A 22102-nucleotide genomic window follows, 5' to 3' on the forward strand; every position below is an offset into this window, starting at 1 on the left:
TTGGACCCCAATTACAAAAATCATATTTAACTTTTAGATGAAAGTAAATGACCATAATTTAGTCTCACCAAGAATATTTTCATGCACTAATAATATCTAATGAACACAGTGGCCATTAGCAGTCTACACCAGTTGGTTCCGAATGGAAGTTTTTTTTTTTTTTTTTTAATTCTTTCTTTCTTTTTCTACACTGACTTACACTGTGCCGCGAGTCTGGTTGTATTATCTTAGTACTCTCTTATCAGATAAAAAATCTCTTTTATTGAATTTACCCTTTTATCAATGGTTAGCTGTATTAATTCATATGTTTATTCACGAATGTGTCCTGAGTACTCACTCTGTTAAATACCATGCCCAGGCACTTGTGGACTTACTTGCCAAGCTCATCCAAATGATCTTTGCTGGTCAGCTATCTTTAAGGAATGGTTTGTATTTGTTAATTCAAAGTTTTCCTAACTTAGCTTCTGTTTCCAAATTTTTGTCAATGTTATTAATACGATTTAGATTGGTCTTATAAGAAATGGGAAATTTTGAGATGTTAATGGATCTAGCTAAATCTAATAACTCCTAAAATGAGTAAAAAATATTTGTGTTTGATCAGCTTCTGAGAAAGGGTCCTATGGCTTTTTGGCTCCTTGTCATAGAGAATGGTGGGGAAAGCTCTATACTCTGGATTCTGCACTCTGAAGAAATTTGCTTGTGATGAAGCTTTCCTAATAATTCACTGGTAGAGGGACTTCCTTCTTTCAACCTCAATTTCCTCATATGAAAAATGGAAATGATTATTCTGTGTCAATTTCATAAAGTAGGAACCTTCTTAGTGCTTAATAAATGGTAAAGTTCCTGGATTCAGGAACATCCTCATCCTGGGCTTCTCCTTTGTTTGCAGGGCTACTTGAAGCAATGCCGGAAGAGAAGGGACATGTTCAGTGATGAGCAACTGAAAGTAATCTTTGGGAACATTGAAGACATCTACAGGTTTCAGATGGGCTTCGTGAGAGACCTGGAGAAACAGTACAACAATGATGACCCCCACCTCAGTGAGATAGGACCCTGCTTCCTGGAGCACGTAAGTATCTTCCCCTTGGAAAGGGGACAGGAAGAAATGGAAGAAGTTTATGAACTGTATGGTCATGCTCAGCTTCTTTTTCCTGTGGTGGGGATAGATTCCTACAACCCTGATGTAACCTTCTTGCCAGGGTGTGAGGACTGAGGAAGGTACTGAGGGTCTAGGACTTTTTCTTAGCCATTCTCTTCCCTTTTTCCTCTCCTTCAAGAAACCTAACAGTAGAATTTTCTTCACTTTCTTTATTCTGTACCTGCTGGGATCAGTTTCTATGGAACTTATTGTTTTGGAAACTACATGGACAAGCCAGGGATCTGAGAAGTATGAAAGTAGCATGAAAATAGACCCCTTTATGGCATTTAGAGGAGAACAATAAGGTAGAGGAAGTAATAAGTGTAGGAAAAGGGGTCATGTGACTTAGAGGAAGGAGCACTAGGAAACAGGAGAGCAAGGATTTGAGTCCTGTGTCTGTAATGACTGTCTAGGTAATTTGGGGTAAGTCCCTTACCTTCTTTGGGCTTCCTCATCTGGAATATAAGAAGCATTCATTGTACACTTCTGTGCTTCTCTAATTTTTTTGAGGGGGTTCATTCACAGGGGACTTAGTTGTTCTTCCAACTCTTCTCCTCTGCATAAAATATTCATTTTTAAAGAGGTGCACATGATACAAAATTATGTGCACATGATACAAAATTCAAATGACACAGAAAAGTGTGCAACTAGGAGTAAATCTTTTTGCAAATTCCCCATATGTTTGTTGGGGGACTATTTCATAAGACTGATCTTATGTTCAGTGATTTCTTAGAAAGATTCAAAGGAATCAGTATATAGTCACACTTGTGGTTATGATTTATTATAGCTAAAGGATGCAAAGAAAAATCAGCAGAAATAAAAGGCACATGGCACAAAGTCTGGAGAAATCTAGGAACAAGCTTCCAAGATACCTCTCCCAGTGGAGTGACATAAGATACACTCAGTTCCCCTTGCAATGAGTTGTTACAATACATGTGAAATGTTTTCTATCAGGGAACTCATTAGGGAATCAGTACCCAAGATTTTTGTGGGGGCTGGTCATGTGAGCATGCTCTGCCTAGAATGTACCAAAGTTCCAGATTCTCAGATGAGAAGCAGGTGTTCAGCATAAGCCACATTGTGTATATAAACTGTGAAGGCATAGTGAGCCACTCATGTCAGGGAATGATGAGACCCCTCTTGAAATCCACATTCCAAGATACCAGCCAAGAGCCAATCTTCCAAGGAGGTCTTTCTAAGAATCATAGTCTCAGGCCTGATATGTTAACTATTTCTGCACAGTATTTAAAATGGTTCAGTCATGTCAGAAAGCACCAGGGTAGTATTTATATGTATATGATATAGTGTTGACATGGTATCTTACAAAATATGTATGAAATAGTGTTTCCATATATATCCCAGGGAAATTCTTACAGAGGTTCATGAGGGAGCATTTGTAAGGCTGTTAATTGTATGGTGGTGTTGTGTGTGGTTGAGTACAATTAGAAGCAATTTAGTTATTTACCACCAGAAGATGAATAAAAAACATATAGGGGATGCTTACTGTAGAGTATTATGTTGCAAAGAACAGTAGACTAGATGTACGTAGTTAAGTAAATAACAGACTAGATGTATGTAACTTATAGCAATATATATAGATATCATAATCACAGTGTTGACTGGGAAATAGAATATAGAATAGTAGTTCTTTGTTGGAGCCTTCCCTGTGCATTGTGGTCTGTTTAACAGCATTCTTGTTCTCTACCCACTGAATGCCAGTAGTACTCCAGCACCACTGAGTTGTGACAACGAAAATGTCTCCAGACATTGTCAAATGTCACCTGGAGGACAAAAAGAACCACTGATCTGTTGAAATGATCACAGTGCTTCTACCCTTTAATATATTAAAGCAGTGAATTTGGATTGAATGATTTTTATATGTTAAATTATTGTATTGTTAGAATGAAGCCTACCTGATCATGTATATTATCATTTCTTTTACATGTTAGTTTGCCTTTTTAAAAAAAATATTAGATTGTTTACCTTCTTATTCACTTCTACAATGCCATTTTTATCAGCTTTATTTAGATGTCATTTACCTATAGTAAGATTCACCAATTTTTGTGTACAATTTGATGAATTTTGACAAATATATATAGTTGTATAACTACCATATAATCAAGATACAGAACATTTCTACCACTTCATTAAGTTTTCTTATTCTCCCTTTGTAACCATTCCCGGTTCCCACTCCTGGCTAAACAGTGATCCGCACTCAGTCACCATAATTTTACTTTTTCTACAGTGTCATAAAAATGGAATGATACAGTAGTAGTCTTTGTGTTTATAATCTTTTATATACCAGAGTGCCTTTGATATCATTCTGTTGTTGCATGTACCAGTAGTTGGTTCTTTTTTATTAATAACATTCTGTTGTATGAATATACCACCCATTCATTCATTAGTGGAGTCCAGGATATCTGGGTTGTTTGCTAGGTTCCTTCCATCTGTGGGATTACTAGGTTTCATGTTAGGTGTCTTTTTGTTGTTTGTTTTTTAGCCATTCTAATAGGTATATAGTGACATTTCCTTGTGATTTTAATCTGCATTTACCTAATTGCAAATTATGTGAAGCATTTTTTCATGTATTTATTTGCCATCTGTATAAAATCTTTGGTGAAATGTCTGTTCATGTCTTTTCCACACTTCTAAGCAGGTTGCTTTCTTATTCAGTTTTGAGAGATTTTTAATTTACTGTTCATAAGTAGTTGGTCAGATATATGAATTGGGAAGATTTTCTCCCAGTTTGTGGCTTAGCCTTTCATTTTCTTAACAGTGTCTTTGAAAAGCACAAACTTTCAATTTTGTTGAAATTCAGTTTATCACTCTTTTCTTTAATGATTCATGTCGTTTTGGGTCTTATTTAGGAAAACTTTGCCTAGCCCAGGGTCACAAAATTTTCTCCTGTTTTCTTATAAAAGTTATTTTGTTTTGTTTATTATATGTAGGTCTCTGATCTTTTATCAGGTAATTTTTATATATGTTGCAAAATAAGGGTCACAGTTAATTTGTTTCCACATGGATATCTAGTTTTGTTCCAGCATAGCTTATTGAAATAACTTAACTCCTACACTGAATTACTTGGGCACTTTGGTCAAAAATCAGTCATATATATAAGAGACTATTTTTAAGGACATTATTGTATTCTAGTGACCTGTGTGAATATTCATATCCAAATACCATATTGTTATTCCTTATTGTTATTTTTTTTGTTTTGAATATTTATCTCCTTATCTCATTTTGTTTTTTCCTTTTATAAATTAATTAATTTATTTTCAGAAAAACAGTATTCATTATTTTTTCACCACACCCAGTGCTCCATGCAATCCGTGCCCTCTATAATACCCACTACCTGGTACCCCAACCTCCCACCCCCCTGCCACTTCAAGCCCCTCAGATTGTTTTTCAGAGTCCATAGTCTCTAATTCACCTCCCCTTCCAATTTCCCCCAACTCCCTTCTCCTCTCTAACACCCCTTGTCCTCCATGATATTTGTTATGCTCCACAAATAAGTGAAACCATATGATAGTTGACTCTCTCTGCTTGACTTATTTCACTCAACATAATCTCTTCCAGTCCCATCCATGTTGCTTACAAAAGTTGGGTATTCATCCTTTCTGATGGAGGCATAATACTCCATAGAGTATACGGACCACATCTTCCTTATCCATTCGTCCTTTGAAGGGCATCTTGGTTCTTTCCATAGTTTGGCGACTGTGGCCATTGCTGCTATAAACATTGAGGTACAGAGAAGATATTTGCAAATGACAGTACAGACAAAAGGCTGATATCCAGGATCTATAATGAACTCCTCAAACTCAACACACATGAAACAGGCAAACATATCAAAAAATGGGCAGAAGATATGAACAGACACTTCTCCAATCAAGACATACAAATGGCTATCAGACACATGAAAAAATGTTCATCATCACTAGCCCTCAGGGAGATTCAAATTAAAACCACATTGAGATATCACCTTACACCAGTTAAAATGGCCAAAATTAACAAAACAGGAAACAACATGTGTTGGAGAGGATGTGGAGAAAGGGGAACCCTCTTCCGCTGTTGGTGGGAATGCAAGTTGGTGTAGCCTCTTTGGAGAACAGTGTGGAGATTCCTCAAGAAATTAAAAATAGAACTTCTCTATGACCCTGCAATTGCACTCCTAGGTATTTACCCCTTATTGCTATTTTTAATTGAGATATAATTGACATATAATGAATTAATTTTAGGTGCATGACATAATGATATGATATTTGTATATATTGCAAAATGATCACAAAATGATCACAATAAGTCTAGGTAACATCTACCACCATACATAGGTTGAAAAAAAATCACACTATCTTGATTAATATAGCTTCATAACAAGTCTTAAAAGCAGGTAGTGTGTTTCAAATTAATTTTTCTTCAAAACAATTTTGGCTATTATAGGTGATTTGTTTTTCTATATAAATTTATCTCATCACAGGGAATAATTGTTTTTTTTTTGATCCTGATATGGGGCTTGAACACATGAACCTGAGATTAAGACTTCAGCTGAGATCAAGAGTCAGACTCAACCAATAAGCCACCCAAGCACCCCTTTCTCTTCTCTTTATTGTAATTATATAAGATGATGGATGTTATTATTATATAATCATTTTATAATATATATTCAACAATCATGCTATACACCTTAAATTTATACAGTGATGTATGTCCACTTTTTCTCAATAAAACTGGGAGGAAAATCAGCTTGCTTAAGCTCTTCCAAAAAACAAACAAGCAAAAACACTGCCAACATTTTGATTAGGATAGAAATAAATTTGTAGATTTAATTTTGGGAAAATTTGTAGGCTTTCAGCTCTGTGAACAAATACCTATCTATGTTTCTATAATTTCTTCTAGCATTGTTGCTAGTTATCATGGTATAAATCTTGAACTTATTTTTAAAAATTGATTTCTAGGTGTTTTTTTTTTGGTTTGTTTTTTGTGTTTTTTTTTTGTTTGTTTTGGTTTGGTTTTTGTTTTGTTGTTGTTGCTACTGTAAAGAGTATTTTTATTTTAATTTCCTATAGTTTGTTGCTATGATAAATAAATAATTGATAAACACAAGGTAAATACAATTGTTTTTGCGTATTGATGTTGAATCCTGACATATTACTTAATTTAATAATTGATTATAGTATTTTTTATAGATTCTTTAGGATTGTATACACATATAATCATATATCATTTCTGAACAAAGACAGTTTATTTCTTCATTTAATTTATTTTTCAATTTTTTTATATGCAATGCTACATTAGTTTTTATTTCCTTATATCCAATCTATATGCTTTCTCTTTCTTTTTCTTGTCTTATTGCACTGGTAAAATAGTGAAAGTAGACATCTGTACTTGGTCTTAGGGGCAAGCATTCAGTATTTTACCATTCAGAATGATATTAGCTTTAGTTTTTTTCATGGTTGACCTTTATCATATTGGAGGCTTCTCTTTCTAATCTTAGTGTATTCGTGGCTTTTTATCATATATGTGTTTTTTCAAATGTTTATATATCTACAAAAATGATCATATGATTTTTCATTTTAATATGTTAATGTAGATTTAATATGCTATTTTGCTTTTTTAAAAATTAGGTTCTGAAAAGGTGAAAGGCAAACAAATACTGCATAATGAGAATAGGCTTTAGAGAACTCAGTGACTCCATTAAGTGTAATAACATTTGCATTACAGGGATCCCAGAAGAAGAGGGTGTGGGGCAGAAAATATATTTGAAAAAATAATAGCTGGAAAATTCCCAAATCTGGGGAGTGAAAAAGAGATCTAGAATCAGGAAGTACAGAGATTCCCCTCCGCAACAAAATAATTCAACCCAAGGAGGTCATCACCAAGACACACAGTAATTAAATTGACAAAGAAAAACCCAAAGACTGTCAGAGGATTTTTCAGCAGAAATTTTGTATACCAGAAGGATGTAGTCTAAATATTCAAAGTACTGAAAGTCAAAAAAAATCTTCAGCCAAGAATACTTTATACAGCAAGGCTATCATTCAGAATACAAGGAGAGATACAGTTTCCCAGGCAAACAAAAGTTAAGAGAATTCATGACCACTAAACCAGACCTACAAAAAATGTTCAGGAGCATTCTGTAAGTGGAAACCAAAAATCCCAAGTAAGAGTATGACAAACAGAGAATACAAAAGCAAAAAGTGATTAATTATAGCTGTAAATTTCGGTCAAGACAAACTCAAAACAAAAGGATATACAATACCAAATATCTGGAATGTGGAGGGGAAAGGAGTAAAGAATGAGTTCAAAATTAAGCACCCACAGCTTAATATACACTGCTATATGCAAAAGATGTTACATATAATCTGAATGGTAACCACAAATCAAAAACCAGTAAAAGATATGCAAATAATACAGTAAGGAACCCAAGTATATCACTAAAGAAAAACAGTAACTGTGGAAGAGAGAAGAAAGAAATAAAAGAAAAACTACAAAAATAACTATAAAACAGATGATGAAATGGCAATAAATATGTATCAATAATTGCTTTGAATATAATGGACTAAATAGTCCAATCAAAAGATAGGGTGACAGTATGAATTAAAAAAAAAAAATCCAGCTATGTGCTGCCTACAAAATACTTATTTCTGACCCAAGAACCCCTACACATTGAAAGTGAGGGGATAGAGAAATATTTATTATGCAACTGGATTCAGAAGAAAACCAGATAGCAATACTTAAATCATACAAAATGGGCTTCAAAATAAAGTCTATAAAAAGAGAAAAAGAAAGACACTAAACAATTAATTCTAGAACATTGAGAAAAATTAAAAGAAAGAAAGATACTATACAGTAATAAATGGGACAATCCAACAAGAAGATATAAGAATTGTAAACATAAATGCACCCAACATGGAGCATCCAAATATATAAAACAGTTAATAATTAACATAAAGGAACTAATTCATAGTAATATAATAATAGTAGGAGATTAACACCCCACTTAGAGTGATCCACACAGAAAATCAACAAGAAAACAGTGGCTTTGAAGAACATATTGGAACAGATGAATTTAACAGATACAGTCACAACATTCCATCCTAAAACAGCAGAATACACATACTTTTCATGTGCACATTGGATATTCTCCAGAATAGATCACACACTGGTTCACAAATCAGGACTCAACAAATAGTGAAAGACTGAGATCATATGATGCATCTTTTCAGACCATGACACTATGAAACTTGAAGTTAACCACAAGATATGAATTGGAAAGACCAGAAATACATGGAGGTTAAAGAAAATCCTACTAAAGAATGAATGGGTTAACCAGAAAATTAAAGAAGAGATAAAAAAAAAATACATGGAAACAAATGAAAGTGAAACAGAACCCTCAAAATCCTCTGGGATGCAGCAAAAGCGGTCATAAAAGGGAAGTATATAGCAATACAGGCTTTCCTCAAGAAACAAGGAGAAGACAGTCCCTTCAATAAGTGCTGCTGGGGAAGAATGAAACTCGATGATTCTCTTACACCATACACAAGATAAACTCAAAATGGATGAAAGACCTCGATGTGAGACAGGATTCCATGAAAGTCCTAGAAGAGAACATAGGCAGTAACCTCTTCAACAGTGGCCACAGCAACTTCTTTCAAGACGTATCTCCAACAGCAAGGGAAACAAAAGCAAAAATGAACTTTGGGGACTTCATCAAGATAAAAAGCTTCTGCACAACAAAGGAAACAGTCAACAAAACAGAGGCAATCCATGGAATGGGAGATGATTTTTGCAAATGACAATACAGAAAAAGGACTGATATCTAAGATATGTAAAGAACTTCTCAAACTCAACACCCAAAAAACAAATAATCTGGTCCAAAAAAATGGACAGAAGACAGGAACAGACACTTCTCCAAAGAAGACATCCAAATGGCTAACAGACACATGAAAAATGCTCAACATCACTACCCATCACAGAAATAAAAATCAAAGCCACAATGAGAAACCCCTTTATACCAGTTAGAATGGCAAAAATCGACAAGACAAGAAATAACAAATCTACCCGAAGATGTGGAGAAAGGGGAACCCTCTTACACTGTTGGTCGGAATGCAGGTTGGTACAGCCACTCTGGAAAACAGTATGGAGTTTCCTTAAGATGTTAAAAATAGAGCTACCCTATGATCCAATAATTGCACTAAAGATATTTACCCAAAAGATAGAGATGTAGTGAAAAGAAGAGGTACAGACACCCCAATGTTCATAGCAGCAATGTCCACCATAGCCAAACTGTAAGAGCTGAGATACCCTTTAACAGATGAATGATTAAAGAAGATGTGGTACATATATACAGTGGAATATTTCTCAGCCATCAGAAAAGATGATTACACACCATTTTCATCAGCATGGATTGAACTAGAGGTATTATACTAAGTAAATAAGTCAATTAGAGAAAGACAGTTATCATATGGTTTCACTAATATGTGGAACATAATGAATGACGTGGAGGACCATAGGAGAAGGGAGGGAAAACTGAAGGGAGAAATCAGAGAGGGAGACGAACCATGAGAGACTCTGGATTATGGAAATAAAATGAGGGTTTCAGAGGGGAGGTATTAGCCAGATGATGGGTATTAAGGAGGACACATGTTCTGATGAGCACTGGGTATTATATGCAACTAATAAATCGTTGAACACTACATCAAAAACTAATGATGTAATATACAGTGGCTAACTGAACTTAATAAAAAAAAAGAAAAAGAAAAAAATGAAGCAAGAAAAATCTCAAATACACAAACTACCCCTAAAGAAGCTAGAAGAAGAACAATAGAAACCCAAAACCGGCAGAAGAAAGGAAAGAATAAAGATGAGAGCAGAGATAAATGACACAGAAACAACAAAAAATATAATAGGTCAATGAAAACAGAGCTGGTTCTTTGAAAAAAATTAATAAAATGAATAAACTCATATCCAGACTTATCAAAAAGAAAAGACAAAGGACCCAAATAAATAAAATCACAAATGAGAGAAGATCACAACTAACACAACAGAAATACAAACAATTTTCAAGAGAATATATGAACAACTATATGCAACAAACTGGGCAATATGAAGGAATGGATAAATTCCTAGAAACATATGAACTGCCAAAACTATAAAAAAGGAACAAATATAAAACTTGAACAGACCAATAACCAACAAAAATATTGAATCAGTGAACAAAAATCTCCCAATAAACAATGTCTAGGGCCAGATGGCTTCCCAGGAGAATTCTACTAAACATTTATTTTTTTTTTAAGATTTTATATATTTAGGGGTGCCTGGGTGGCTCAGTGGGTTAAAGCCTCTGCCTTCAGCTCATATCATGATCTCAGGGTCCTGGGATCGAGCCCTGCATCGGGCTCTCTGCTCAGCGGGGAGCCTGCTTCCTTCTCTCTCTGCCTGCCTCTCTGCCTACTTGTGATTTCTGTCTGTCAAATAAAATATTTATTTTTCAGAAAGAGAAAGTGAGAGAGCAAGCACAAGCAGGGAGAGCCTCAGGCAGTGGGAGAAACAGGCTCCCTGCTGAGTAAGGAACCCAATAAGGAACCTGATCCTAGGACCCTGGGATCATGACCTGTGCTGAAAGCAGACATTTGACCGACAGAGCTATCTAGGTGCTATCTGGATCCAGAGCTATTCCTCTAATAAACATTAGACTTAATACCTATTCTTCTCAAACTGTTCCAAAAAATAGAAATAGAAGGAAAACTTCCAAATCATCCTATGAGGCCAGCATTACATTGATTCCAAAACCAGACAAAGATGCCACTAAGAAAGAGAACTACAAACTAATATCCCTGATGAAAATGGACACAAAAATTTCTTAACAAAATACTAGCCAATCGAATCCAACAGTACAGTAGAAGAATCATTTTCCATGATCAAGTGGGATTTATTCATTGTTTGCAAGAACAGTTCAATATTTGCAAATCCATCAAGATGATATACCATATTAATAAGAGAAGAGATAAGAAATAAGAAATATGATCATATGCTCTCATATGCTCTCAATAGATACAAGTGTATGGTCAATCTAATCTTCAACACAGCAGGAAATAATATCCAATGGGAAAAAAAGACAGTCTTTTCAACAAATGATGTTGGTAAAACTGGACAACACCATGCAGAAGACTGAAACTAGATAAGAAATATGATCATATGCTCACATATGCTCTCAATAGATACAGAAAAAGCATTTGACAAAATACAACATTCATCTTGATAAAAACCTCAACAAAGTAGGGTGAGAAGGAACATACCTCAACATCATAAAGGCCATATTAAAAAACCCACAGCTGATACCATTCACAATGGGGAAAATTGAGTGCTTTTCTCTATGGTGAAGGACTAGACAGGGATGGACGTCCACTGTCACCATTATTATTTAGCATAGTATTGGAAGTTCTAGCCTCAGCAATCAGACAACAATAATAAATAAAATGCATCTAAATTGGCAAGGGAGAAGCAAAACTCTCACTCTTTATAGACAACATGAGGCTTTCTATGTGGAAAGCCTGAAAGATTCCACCAAAAAATTGCTAGAACTGATACATGAATTCAGTAAATTCACACAATACAAAATGAAAATACAGAAATCTGTTGCATTTCTGTACACCAATAAAGAAGCAGTAGAAAGAGAAATTAAGAAATTGATCCTATTTACAATTGCACCAAAGACATAAGATACTGAGGAATAAAGCTAACCAAAGAGGTGAAAGACTTGTACTCTGAGAACTGTAAAACACAGATGAAAGTAATTGAAGAGGACACAAAGAAATGGAAAGACATTCCATGTTCATGGATTGGAAGAAAATCATTGTTAATGTCTATACTACTCAGAGCAATCTATATATTTAATGAAATCCCTATCAAAATACTACCAGCATTTTTCATGGAGCTACTACGAACAATCCTAAAATTTGAATGGAGCCACAAAGACCCCAAATAGCTGAAGCAATACTGAAAAAGAAAAGAAAAGCTGGAGACAACACAACTCTGGTCTTCAAGCTGTATTATGAAGCTGTAATAATCAAGACAGTATGATATGGCACAAAAGCAGACACAGATCAATTGAACAGAATAGAAAATACAGGGGGCGCCTGGGTGGCTCAGTGGGTTAAGCCGCTGCCTTCGGCTCAGGTCATGATCCCAGGGTCCTGGGATCGAGTTCCACATCGGGGAACTCTTCGCTTCTTCTCTTCTCTTCGCTCAGCAGATCGCCTGCTTTCCTCTCTCTCTCTCTCTCTCTCTGCCTGCCTCTTTGCCTACTTGTGATCTCTCTCTGTCAAATAAATAAATAAAATCTTTAAAAGAAAAAAAAAAGAATAGAAAACACAGAAATGGACCCACAAGTGTATGGTCAATCTAATCTTCAACACAGCAGGAAATAATATCCAATGGGAAAAAAAGACAGTCTCTTCAACAAATGATGTTGGTAAAACTGGACAACACCATGCAGAAGACTGAAACTAGACAACTTTCTTACACCATACACAAAAGTTAATTCAAAGTGGATGAAAGACCTAAATGTGAGAAAGGAAACCATCAAAATCCTAGAGGAGAGCACAAACAGCAACCTCTGTGGCATAGGTTATAGCAACTTGTTACTATACACATCTCTGGAGGCAAGGGTAGCAAAAGCAAAAGTGAACTCTCAGGACCTTATCAAGATAAAATAGCTTCTACGCAGTGAAAGAAACAATAATCAAATTAAAAGTCAACCCTCAGAATGAGAGAAGATATTTGTATCTGATGAAGGATTAGTGTCCAAAATCTACAAAGAATTTATCAAGCTCAATACCTAAAAAACAAATAATCCAGTTGAAAATGGGCAGAAGACATAAATAGATATTTTTTCCAAAGAATACATACAGATGGCTAGCAAATACATGAAAAGATGTTTATCATCATTCATCATCAGGGAAATAAAAACAACAATGAGATATCACCTCACAACTGCCAGAATAATTAAAGTAAATAACACAGGAAACAACAGATGTTGGCAAGGGTGTGGAAAAAGGGAGAACCCTCTTACACTAATGGTGGGAGTGCAAATTGGTGCAGCCACTCTGGAAAACAGTATGGAAGTTCCTCAAAAAGGTCACAATAGAACTACCCCATGATCCAGCAGTTGCACTACTAAGTATTTAGAAAAGTTTACATTAACACTAATTCAGATGGATACATGCACCTGATGTGTATAGCAGCATTATTATGGTGAGTCCAAATATTGGACTTGCCAAATTATGGAGAGTCCAAATATTCACTGACTGATAAATGGATAAAGAAGTATACATCCGTGTGTGTGTGTGTGTGTGTGTGTGTGTTTGTGTGTGTGTACATACACAATGGAATATTACTCAGTCACAAAAAGAGCAAAATCTTGTTATTTGCAATGATATGGATGGAGCCATTTATGTGAAATAAATCAGAGAAAGACAAATACCATATGATTTAATTCATGTGGAATTTAAGAAACAAAACAGGTGAACACAGGGGGAAAGAGGCAAACTGTAAAACCAACTCTTAACTATAGAGGACAAACTGAGGGTTGCTGGAGGAATGGTGGGTAACCAGATGGGTATTAAGGAGAGCACTTGTGATAAGCACTAGATATTGTATGTAAGTGATGAATCACTAAATCCTTTTCATGAAGCAAATATCACACTGTATGTTAACTAACTTGAATTTACAATAAAAACTTGGAAGAAAATAAAAACCTTTTAGAATTTCTTTTTTTTTAAAGGAAGAGAGTTTTATTCAAGCCCAAGGAAGGACAAAAGCACAAGATACACAGTCTTAACATGGAAGAAAGTGCTCCAGAAAAGGAATGTTTATACAGGGTTATATACATTTTGGTTTTTTTTTTGTTTGTTTTGTTTTGTTTTGTTTTTGTTTTTGTTTTTGAGATTTTTTAAATAATTTTTTTATTTTTTATAAACATATATTTTTATCCCCAGGGGTACAGGTCTGTGAATCATCAGGTTTACACACTTCACAGCACTCACCAAAGCACATACCCTCCCCAAGGTCCATAATCCCACCATTTTTATTTTGTTTGTTTTATTTTGTTTCAAGAGTAAAATGATGAAGGACATTTCAGAAAATTACAAACTTTATATTATGCTTTTAGTATATGCAAGTTTGCAGGCTTCAGAGCTCTGGAAATAGAACTTGGGGAGATTTTTACTCCTATCTCTAGTTTGAAATATTTCTTTTTTGGTATTTGCTACAAAACAGATGCACAATGTGTGCTCAGGGCATATATAGAGCCCATACTTTGAAGTTTGGTGAAGTCGTTCTGATTCTTATAAAAGTACAGCTTCCCTTGGAGCCCAGGAGCGGGGTCCACAAACATTAAAAGTTGAACATTTCCTTTATCACTAGACAAGAAACAACAAATAAAATTCAAAACCAGCAGAAGGAAGGAAGTGAAAAAGATGAGAACAAAAATAGATGATATATTAACTAAAAAAATCAATAGAACAGATCAGTGAAACTAGAAGCTGGTTCTTTGAAAAGATCAACAAAATTGATAAACCTTTAGCCAGACTCACCAAAGAGAGAAAGACAGAGAGGGCTGAAATAATTATAATTATAACTAAAAGAGGAAAAATAACAACCAACAGCACAGAAATACAAACAATTGTTTAAAAAAATATGAAAAACTGTATGCCACAAAATTAGGGAACATAGAACAAATACAACAAATGGATAAATCCCTAGGAACACATAACCTACCAAAACTGCAAGAAGTAGAAAACTGGAACATACTGATTACCAGCAAAGAGACTGAGTCAGTAATTAAAAAAAGTCCCAGCAAACAAAAGTCTAGGATCAATTGGCTTCACAGGAGAATTCTACCAAACATTTAAAGAAGAGTTAATATGTATTCTTCTTGAAATATTCCAAAAAAATAAAAGAATAAAGAAAACCTCTAAATTCATTCTATGAAGCCAGTATCGCCCTTACACTAAAATAAGATAAAGGCACCAGAAAGAGAGAGAGAGAACGCTACAGGCCAATATCCCTGCTGAGCATACATGCAAAAATACTAAAAAAATATTAGCAAACCATAACCAAAAATATGTTAAAAAAAATCATCTACCACTATCAAGTGGGATTTATTCCTGGGATGCAAATGCGGTTTTATATTCTCAAATCAACCAACATGATGTATCACAACAATAAGACAATTGATAAAAACCATATGATCATTTCAATAGATGCAGAAAAAGTGCTTGACAAAGCACATTATCAAATCATGATAAAAAGCCTTCAAGGAAGTAGGTTTAAAAGGAATATATTTTAACATAATAAAAGCCATATTTTAAAAACCCACAGCTAACTTCGTACTCACTGGGAAGAACTTGAAACCTTTCTTCCTAAGGTCAGGAACAAAATAAGGATGTCCTCTCTTGCCATTTTTATTCAACATATTATTGGAAGCCCTAGCTAAAGCAGTTAAACAACAAAAAGAAATAAAAGGCTTCCAAATAGGTAAGGAAGAATTAAAACTTTCACTATTTGCAGGTGACATGATATTCTAATTAGAAAACCTGAAAGACTCCACCAAAAGCCTGCTAGAACTTATAAATGAATTCAGTGAAGTTGCAGGATGAAAAATCAATGTGCAGAAATCTGTTACATTTCTGTACACTAATAATGAAGAGGCATAAAGAGAAATAAAGAAAAACAATCTGATTTATAACTGCACCAAAAATAAGATAGCTAGAAATAAACCTAACCAAAGAGGTGAAAGAACTGTAGTCTGAAAACTATAAAAGACCAATGAAGGAAATTGAAGATGATGCAAATAAATGGGAAAACATTCCATGTCCATGGGTTGGAAGAATGAATATTGTTAAAATGTCTCTACTACCCAAACAAATCTACATATTTAATGTAATCCATATGAAAATACCAACAACATTTTTCACACAAGTAGAACAAATAATCCTGAAATTTATATGGATTTACAAAAGACCTCAAATAGCCAAAGCAATTTTGAAAAAGGAAAGCAAGGCTGGAGTTATCACAATTCTAGACTTCACATTAAATTATAAAGTGATAGTAATCAAAACTTTATGGTACTAGCACTGAAATAGACACATCGGTCAATAGAACAGAATGGAAAACCTAGAAATAAACCCATAATTATATGTTTAGTTACCTTTGACAAAGCAGGAACGAATGGGGAAAAGACAGTCTCTTCAACAAAAAACTGATCAACTATCTGCAAAAGAATGAAACTAGACCACTTTCTTACACCATAAACAAAAATAAATTTAATATGGTTTAAAGATCTAAATGTGAGACATGAAACCATAAAAATCCTACAAGAGAGCACAAGTAATAATGTCCCTGATATCAGCATAGAAACTTTTTTAGGTATGTCTCGTGAGACAAAGGAAACCACAGCAAAAATAAACTATTGGGACTATATAAAAATAAAAAGCTTCTACACAACTAAGGAAACAGTCAACAAAAGTCAAAGGCAACCTACTGAATGGGAGAAGATGTTTGCAAATGACATATCTGATAAAGGGTTAGTATTCAAATTATGTAAAAAACTGATACAACTCATCACCCAAAAGGCAAAATATCCAATTTTAAAAAATGGATAGAATACATGACAGACATTTCTTCAAAGAAATACAGTTGGCCAACAGACAAATGAGAGAATGCTCAATATCACTCATCATCAGCAAAAGTCAAAACCACAATTAGATACCATCTCACCCCTTTCAGAATGGCTAAATTAACACAAGAAGCAACAGGTGCTGGCTAGGATGTAGAGAAAAAGGAATGCTCTTGCACTATTGGGAATGCAAACTGGTGCAGCCCCTGTGGAAGAAGTGTGGAGGTTTCTCAAGAAGTTAAAATTGAACTATCCTAAGATTCAATAACCACACTACTTGATATTTACCCCCAAATTCCAAAAGCATTGATTCAAAAGGATATATGCAACCCTACATTTATAACAGCATTATTTACAATAGCCAAGATATGGAAACATACCAAGTGTCCATCAATAGATAAATGGGTAAAGAATATGTGGTGTGTAAGACAGACAGACAGACAGACACACACACACACACACACACACACACACACACAAAAGAATGAAATCTTGCCATTTGCAAAGACAGATGGAGATGGAAGATACAATGCTAAGTAAAATAAGTCAGTCAGAGAAAGACAAATACAATGTGATTTCACTCATATGTGAAATTTAAGAAACAAAACGAATGAGCAATGGAAAAAAAAATAGAGACAAACCGAGAAACAGACTCTTACCTATAGAGAACAAATTGATGGTCACCAGAGAGGAGGTTGGTGGGTGGATGGGTTAAATAGACGGTGGGGATTAAGAAGTGCCTTTGTTTTGATGAGCACTGGGTGGTGATGTATGGAATTGCTGAATCACTATATTTGTACACCTGAACTAACACTGTATGTTAACTAAGTGGAATTAAAATAAAAACTTGAAAAAATAAAATAAAATCCAGTGCCAGAATTTTATTGCTGTGTTTTCACTTTTGTGAGGAGCGGTGTTCTGTCATTACCATTTTTTAATAGAATTTCACTACTATTCCTACTTATATTTTTCTATACAAATGTTTATAGTTTGTCTACTTCCCAAATAATTTCTTTATTTTATTATAAAAATTATGAATCAATTTAGGAAAGATTCACATTGTTACCATTTTAATATTTCTAGGTAAGGACAAGATCTGTTTTTTCATTTCTCCAAAACTTTTTTTGGAATTATCAGTAAACTTATTTTTCTTTCCATTTTTCCTGTGTTCATAGCAAGATGGATTCTGGATATACTCTGAATATTGTAACAACCACCTGGATGCCTGCATGGAACTCTCTAAACTAATGAAGGACAGCCGCTACCAGCACTTCTTTGAGGCCTGTCGCCTCTTGCAGCAGATGATCGACATTGCTATTGATGGTTTCCTTTTGACTCCTGTGCAGAAGATCTGCAAGTATCCCTTACAACTGGCTGAGCTCCTCAAATATACTGCCCAGGACCATAGGTAAAAGAAAAAAGAAAGTAGGGGTTAGGAGAGCCTCATCTACATGTTGGTCTTTATTGAGAACATATGTCCTTTAGCTTTTTTGAGCTTCCTTCTGTTAACTTCTCTGCACAATGGGATGGCAATATATCATTGCTTACCTCGCAGGGTTATTCTATGTGTAAAGCAAAGGAATGCTTGTGAGAGTTTCTTATAAACATGGGAATCACAATGCACAAAAAATCAGTATGCATTATCATTATGGCACAACTTAACACCGTGCCTTTAGGGAGATTAGCTGGGTCCTTAGCCCTAGGTTTATCTAAGGGAAATAATCTAGATGGAATAATTGTTCAGCTGTCTATTGTGCTCTGTTTGATAGATTCAATATCCTAGTAACAGCCTGCATAACTTGTACTGACTTTAGATTTCTTCTGCAAGCCTATATCTCTGGTATTCTTTAGTCTTTTCCACCCTCTTCTGGCTCATCCCAACTACGCCTTCTCTCTTTAAAAAAAAAAAAAAAAAAGATTTTATTTATTTATTTGACAGACAGAGATCACAAGTAGGCAGAGAGGCAGGCAGAGAGAGAGGGGGAAGCAGGCTCCCTGCTGAGCACACAGCCTAATGCAGGGCTCTATCTCAGGATCCCGAGATCATGACCTGAGCTGAAGGCAGAGGCTTAGCCCACAGAGCCACCCAGGTGCCCCTATTGTGCCTTCTCTGCAGACTCAGAGCATGACTGGGGAGTAAAGAGACTTAAGACTTCTTCTGAAGTTTATTTTTTTTTTAATTTTTCAGTAGTTTTTTTTAGAGAAAACCAACCCAAAAATGACCAAGAAGCTTATCTCTCTCTGAATGGAAATGACCTACCAGCAAATAAGCCTACCAGTGAAGTATATGCTGAGAGTCATCTCCAGCAATGAGTGAACCACCCCCCTACTCTTTCACATGCTTTACTTTATGACCTAGAGCCCTCAGCCTTTTTATAGCCTGCCTTTAATTAGTATTAAATCCCTGATCTTTTACTCATTCAGCTTTCTTCTTGATTGAACCTTCTAAGAAGAAAGAAGACTGTTGTCCAGTTTCCCTTAGCTTTCAGCCTAATTCTCATTAGACCCACTTCCTACTTTCACTTGACTCCATTATCTGGTTTTCTTGGAGCTGACTTCCAGACCTAGTTGTAAAAGGCCATGGGTATGGGTCAGTTGGTTTTCTTTATGCTAAGCTAGGACCAGTCCCTAGGTTCATTTTTAAGTTGATGGTGTTTCTTTAGCAAATAATGGTCATGTGCTTCAGTTTCCGGAGCCTTGGACAAATTTCAGATTTGAATCCAAATGTGGTAACACTGGACTCTCCCTTTGTGAGAGAATACCACCATTGGTAGCTCTGCCTGCCATACTGTGTTGGCTGTGAGGGAGGTAGGTAGTGAAAAACCATGAGAGACTCTTGACTCCAGGAAACAAACTGAGGTTGCAGAAAGGGAGGTGGTTAGGGGACGGGGTAACTAACTGGGTGATGGGCATTAAGGAGGACACATGATGTGATGAGCACTGGGTGTTATATGCAACTAATGAATCATTGCACATTACATCAAAGACTAATGATGCACCATATATTGACTAATTGATTTTTTTTAAAAAGAACAAACGTAAGGTGGGATGCCTGGGTGGCTCAGTTGGTTAAGCAGCTGCCTTCAGCTCAGGTCATGATCCCAGCATCCTGGGATCGAGTCCCACATCGGGCTCCTTGCTCCGCAGGGAGCCTGCTTCTCCCTCTGACTCTGCCTGCCACTCTCTCTGCCTGTGCTCGCTTTCTCTCTCTCGCTCTTTCTGACAAATACATAAATAAAATCTTTAAAAAAATAATAAAAATAATAAAAATAAAAGAACAAATGTAAGGTTTTGCAGTTTGGTCTAAGAAATCAAGACGGAGACAGAGTTCAAGGACAGCTTAGAGAGATGCAGCTTCTAGACAGGCTATTTTTAAAATATGCTTATTTCAGAGAGCAGGAAAGCAGGGAGAAGGGCAGAGGGAGAAGCTGACTCCGCACTAAGCAGGGAGCCTGATGTGGGGCTTGATCCCCTGACCCTGGGATCATGACCTGAGCCGAATGCAGACACGTAACACATCAAGCCACCTAGGTGACCCTAGACAGCATAATTTAAAGAGATTTAGGAAGCATTAGTCAACCATGAGTTCAATATAAGTCAGCAGTTGGGTCCAGAAGAAAAACTTTTAATAACTAACATTTATTAAGGCTCAGAATAAATAAGAATTTAAGAGAGTTTTTTTTTTTTTAAATTTAAGTTGTCTTGAGACAGAATAAACTGGTTAGGATGTACAGTGAGCATCCCACCACTGGAGGTGATAAAATTTAGTAGCACTTAAAGACTATGATCTGGCAGGTATTCACAGAACACAGGAGACCATCTAAGAGGAAGTGCTACATGGTGTCTGACCTGGCAGTTAGAACTGCTGCTTTCTCTGTGCCTCTTATTATTCAACCACCCCACACTTCAGTGTATTAGGAAAGAAAAAGACAATTGCTGTGTATGTATTTCTCCTCCTTTTTTTTTTTTTTTCTAATTAGTGCTGGGACAGTGAGCAGGTTAACGACCACAAAGCATGCTTAGCTTTTCTAAGGAAAGATTAGTTAAGACTGAATCATAATTCATCCTCTTGCCCTCTCTGTCTATTGTAACTCCACCAAATGTCTGGGATCTCACTTTCAATCTGATTTTCATAGGGGCAATTTGACTGGAAGTCAGATCAGACAAGCAGAGAAAACTGGGAAGGACAATATAAACTTTAACAAGTAGGCCATCCAAAGTCCCAGGAAACTGAGCCTAAAGTTGCACTTCTGAGACTAGAGGTTTTGAGAGGTAACCCATGTGGTGTCTGTTCTAGAGAAATGTTTTATTTGTACTAATAATACTGCTAACATTTACTATAGGCCAGAAGTAAAACAGTTTATGTGGATGATTAAACCCTCAACAAACCCTCCTATAATTCTCCCATTTCACATATGAATAAACTGAGTCATTGGGAGAGTCAGTGAGGCTTGCCAAAGACCACTACTCAGTGACAAAACTAGGGTCTGAGCCAAAGAGTGTAGATCCAGAGTCTTTTCTTAACCACTGTGCTACATCCTATCTGTATATCGTACTGGAGGAAAAGAGTAGATATTATTTCACAGTGATTTTGGGTAGAGTTCTCTAGAAATACGCAGTAGAAGAGATGGCAAAGCTCTGGACCATGCCAGGTATAAGGTTCCCTTCTTGATCCGTGGCTGATTATATCAGATTGGATAAGAAAATAGAGCTATGTGAAAAAATGTTCATCATCACTAGCCATCAGAGAGATTCAAATTAAAACCACATTGAGATACCACCTTACACCAGTTAGAATGGCCAAAGTTAGCAAGACAGGAAACACCATGTGTTGGAGAGGATGTGGAGAAAGGGGAACCCTCTTCTACTGTTGGTGGGAATGCAAGTTGGTACAGCCACTACAGCCACTTTGGAGAACAATATGGAGAATCCTCAAGAAATTAAAAATAGAGCTTCCCTATGACCCTGCCATTGCACTACTGGGTATTTACCCCAAAGATACAGATGTAGTGAAAAGAAGTGCCATCTGTACCCCAATATTTATAGCAGCAATGGCCACGGTCGCCAAATTGTGGAAAGAACCAAGATGCCCTTCCACGGACGAATGGATAAGAAAGATGTGGTCCATATACACTATGGAGTATTATGCCTCCATCAGAAAGGATGAATACCCAGCTTTTGTAGCAACATGGACGGGACTAGAAGAGATTATGCTGAGTGAAGTAAGTCAAGCAGAGAAAGTCAATTTGTGGAGCATAACAAATAGCATGGAGGACAAGGGGAGATGG

General features: G+C 35.8%; 1 protein-coding gene across 9 annotated transcripts in view; it reads left to right on the forward strand.

The window, feature by feature from the left end:
• ARHGEF9 (Cdc42 guanine nucleotide exchange factor 9) overlaps positions 1-22102 on the forward strand; it is a 197314-nt gene that overhangs the window by 118099 nt on the left and 57113 nt on the right. For all 9 annotated transcript variants that reach the window (XM_004781252.3, XM_045087793.1, XM_004781258.3 and 6 more), the window contains 2 exons: positions 890-1069; positions 17990-18222. In XM_004781252.3, the coding sequence (XP_004781309.1) occupies positions 890-1069; positions 17990-18222 (413 nt within the window). The remainder of the gene's footprint in view (positions 1-889; positions 1070-17989; positions 18223-22102) is intronic.

The sequence above is a fragment of the Mustela putorius genome, unplaced genomic scaffold, assembly GCF_011764305.1.
Source record: "Mustela putorius furo isolate JIRA1106 unplaced genomic scaffold, ASM1176430v1.1 tig00001472_pilon_pilon_pilon, whole genome shotgun sequence".
NCBI lineage: Eukaryota > Metazoa > Chordata > Mammalia > Carnivora > Mustelidae > Mustela > Mustela putorius.